The sequence below is a fragment of the Eimeria mitis genome, genomic scaffold (assembly GCF_000499745.2).
Source record: "Eimeria mitis Houghton genomic scaffold, Emh_scaff10676, whole genome shotgun sequence".
NCBI lineage: Eukaryota > Apicomplexa > Conoidasida > Eucoccidiorida > Eimeriidae > Eimeria > Eimeria mitis.
The window spans coordinates 1-1,164 of record NW_024011692.1 but is presented as its reverse complement, the minus strand read 5'-3'; the positions used below and the strand labels follow the sequence as shown (position 1 = coordinate 1,164).

The 1,164-nt window shown below is 53.2% G+C and overlaps 1 protein-coding gene across 1 annotated transcript; it reads left to right on the top strand.

Moving 5' to 3' along the window:
* Window positions 1-298: 298 nt before the first annotated feature.
* Window positions 299-1,110, top strand: EMH_0099550 (OSJNBa0079C19.6 protein, related; the record flags this gene model as incomplete). Its single annotated transcript, XM_038022104.1, has 2 exons — window positions 299-979; window positions 1,033-1,110. 2 exons carry the CDS (start codon window positions 299-301, stop codon window positions 1,108-1,110), a joined length of 759 nt encoding a protein of 252 aa, XP_037877958.1.
* Between the last annotated feature and the right edge of the window lie 54 nt (window positions 1,111-1,164).

Below are 1,164 nucleotides of genomic sequence, written 5' to 3'. Positions count from 1 at the left end.
ACAAATCTCACTCACTTAACAACGAGCACGGCATTGCTGCCGTGATTGTAGGGAGTATTCACTACAGCTACACTGTGTGGTAGCATTACCTCCTACGAGACCTGACCGGGTTATTCACGTACCAACGGACCGTCAAGGGCCTTTGCTATATGCCCTAACGGAGTATGTCAAGTCCCTTCCAGTCGAGCATCCCCCTTCAGCGAGTGTACTTGAGGGGCCAGCCGACGAAATTGGAACAGATGACGAGGAGTCTCCTTGGCCAACTGCTCGGCTAACATTTTCCGACTTCGATACATGGATGAGCGGACCTGAGGCGGCTAAGGTGCCAAATCAGATACTTGACGTGTTGAGGCAACACCGAGAATTATTTCCCCACAGCCTGCCCGACGGCTTGCCGCCCAGGAGGCCTTACGACCACCGCATCCTCCTCGCGCCCGGAAAACTCCCTACGCGCGCACCAATTTATAAAATGCCTCCTGATCAGATAAAACATCACAACCAGGAGATCGCTCGTTTAACAGCTAAGGGGTGGATCGGGCCTACCTATTCTCCTATATGCGCACCCACCATCATGGTCGACAAAAAGGAGGATGGCAGCGGAGAACGCAAAATGCGCATGGTCATCAACTATCAGGCCCTCAACGCGTTGACGATTGAGCCGGAATTCCCCATGCCTAGCGTCCAGTCGGTCCTTGAGATGCTAGGTGGGGCCACTGTCTTCTCCACGATGGATTTAGAGGCGGGTTTCCACCAAATCCGCATGGCCCGCACGGACAGATGGAAAACAGCTTTTCGCTCGGTGCAAGGACTTTACGAGTATAAGGTTATGCCGCTCGGCCTGAAGGGCGCGCCGGCCACCTTCCAAGCCAATATCAATGCGTACTTGCAACCACTCTTGGGCAGTGGGGTGATAGCTTATCTCGACGACGTTTTGATCTATAGCGCTACATTAGAGTCGCACACAAAACTTCTCGAACAGGTCTTAGGGATTTTCCTACGTCACCAATTTTATCCGAAGCTCGCGAAGTGCAGGTTCGGACAGCGGGAGTTAACATACCTGGGCTGTCGAATAAGCGCGGATGGCATCAAGCCCGCAGCGGACAAGGTTGAGGCAATCTCCATGTGGCCTGAGACCCTGGCAAATGAAACCCAAGTCAGACAATT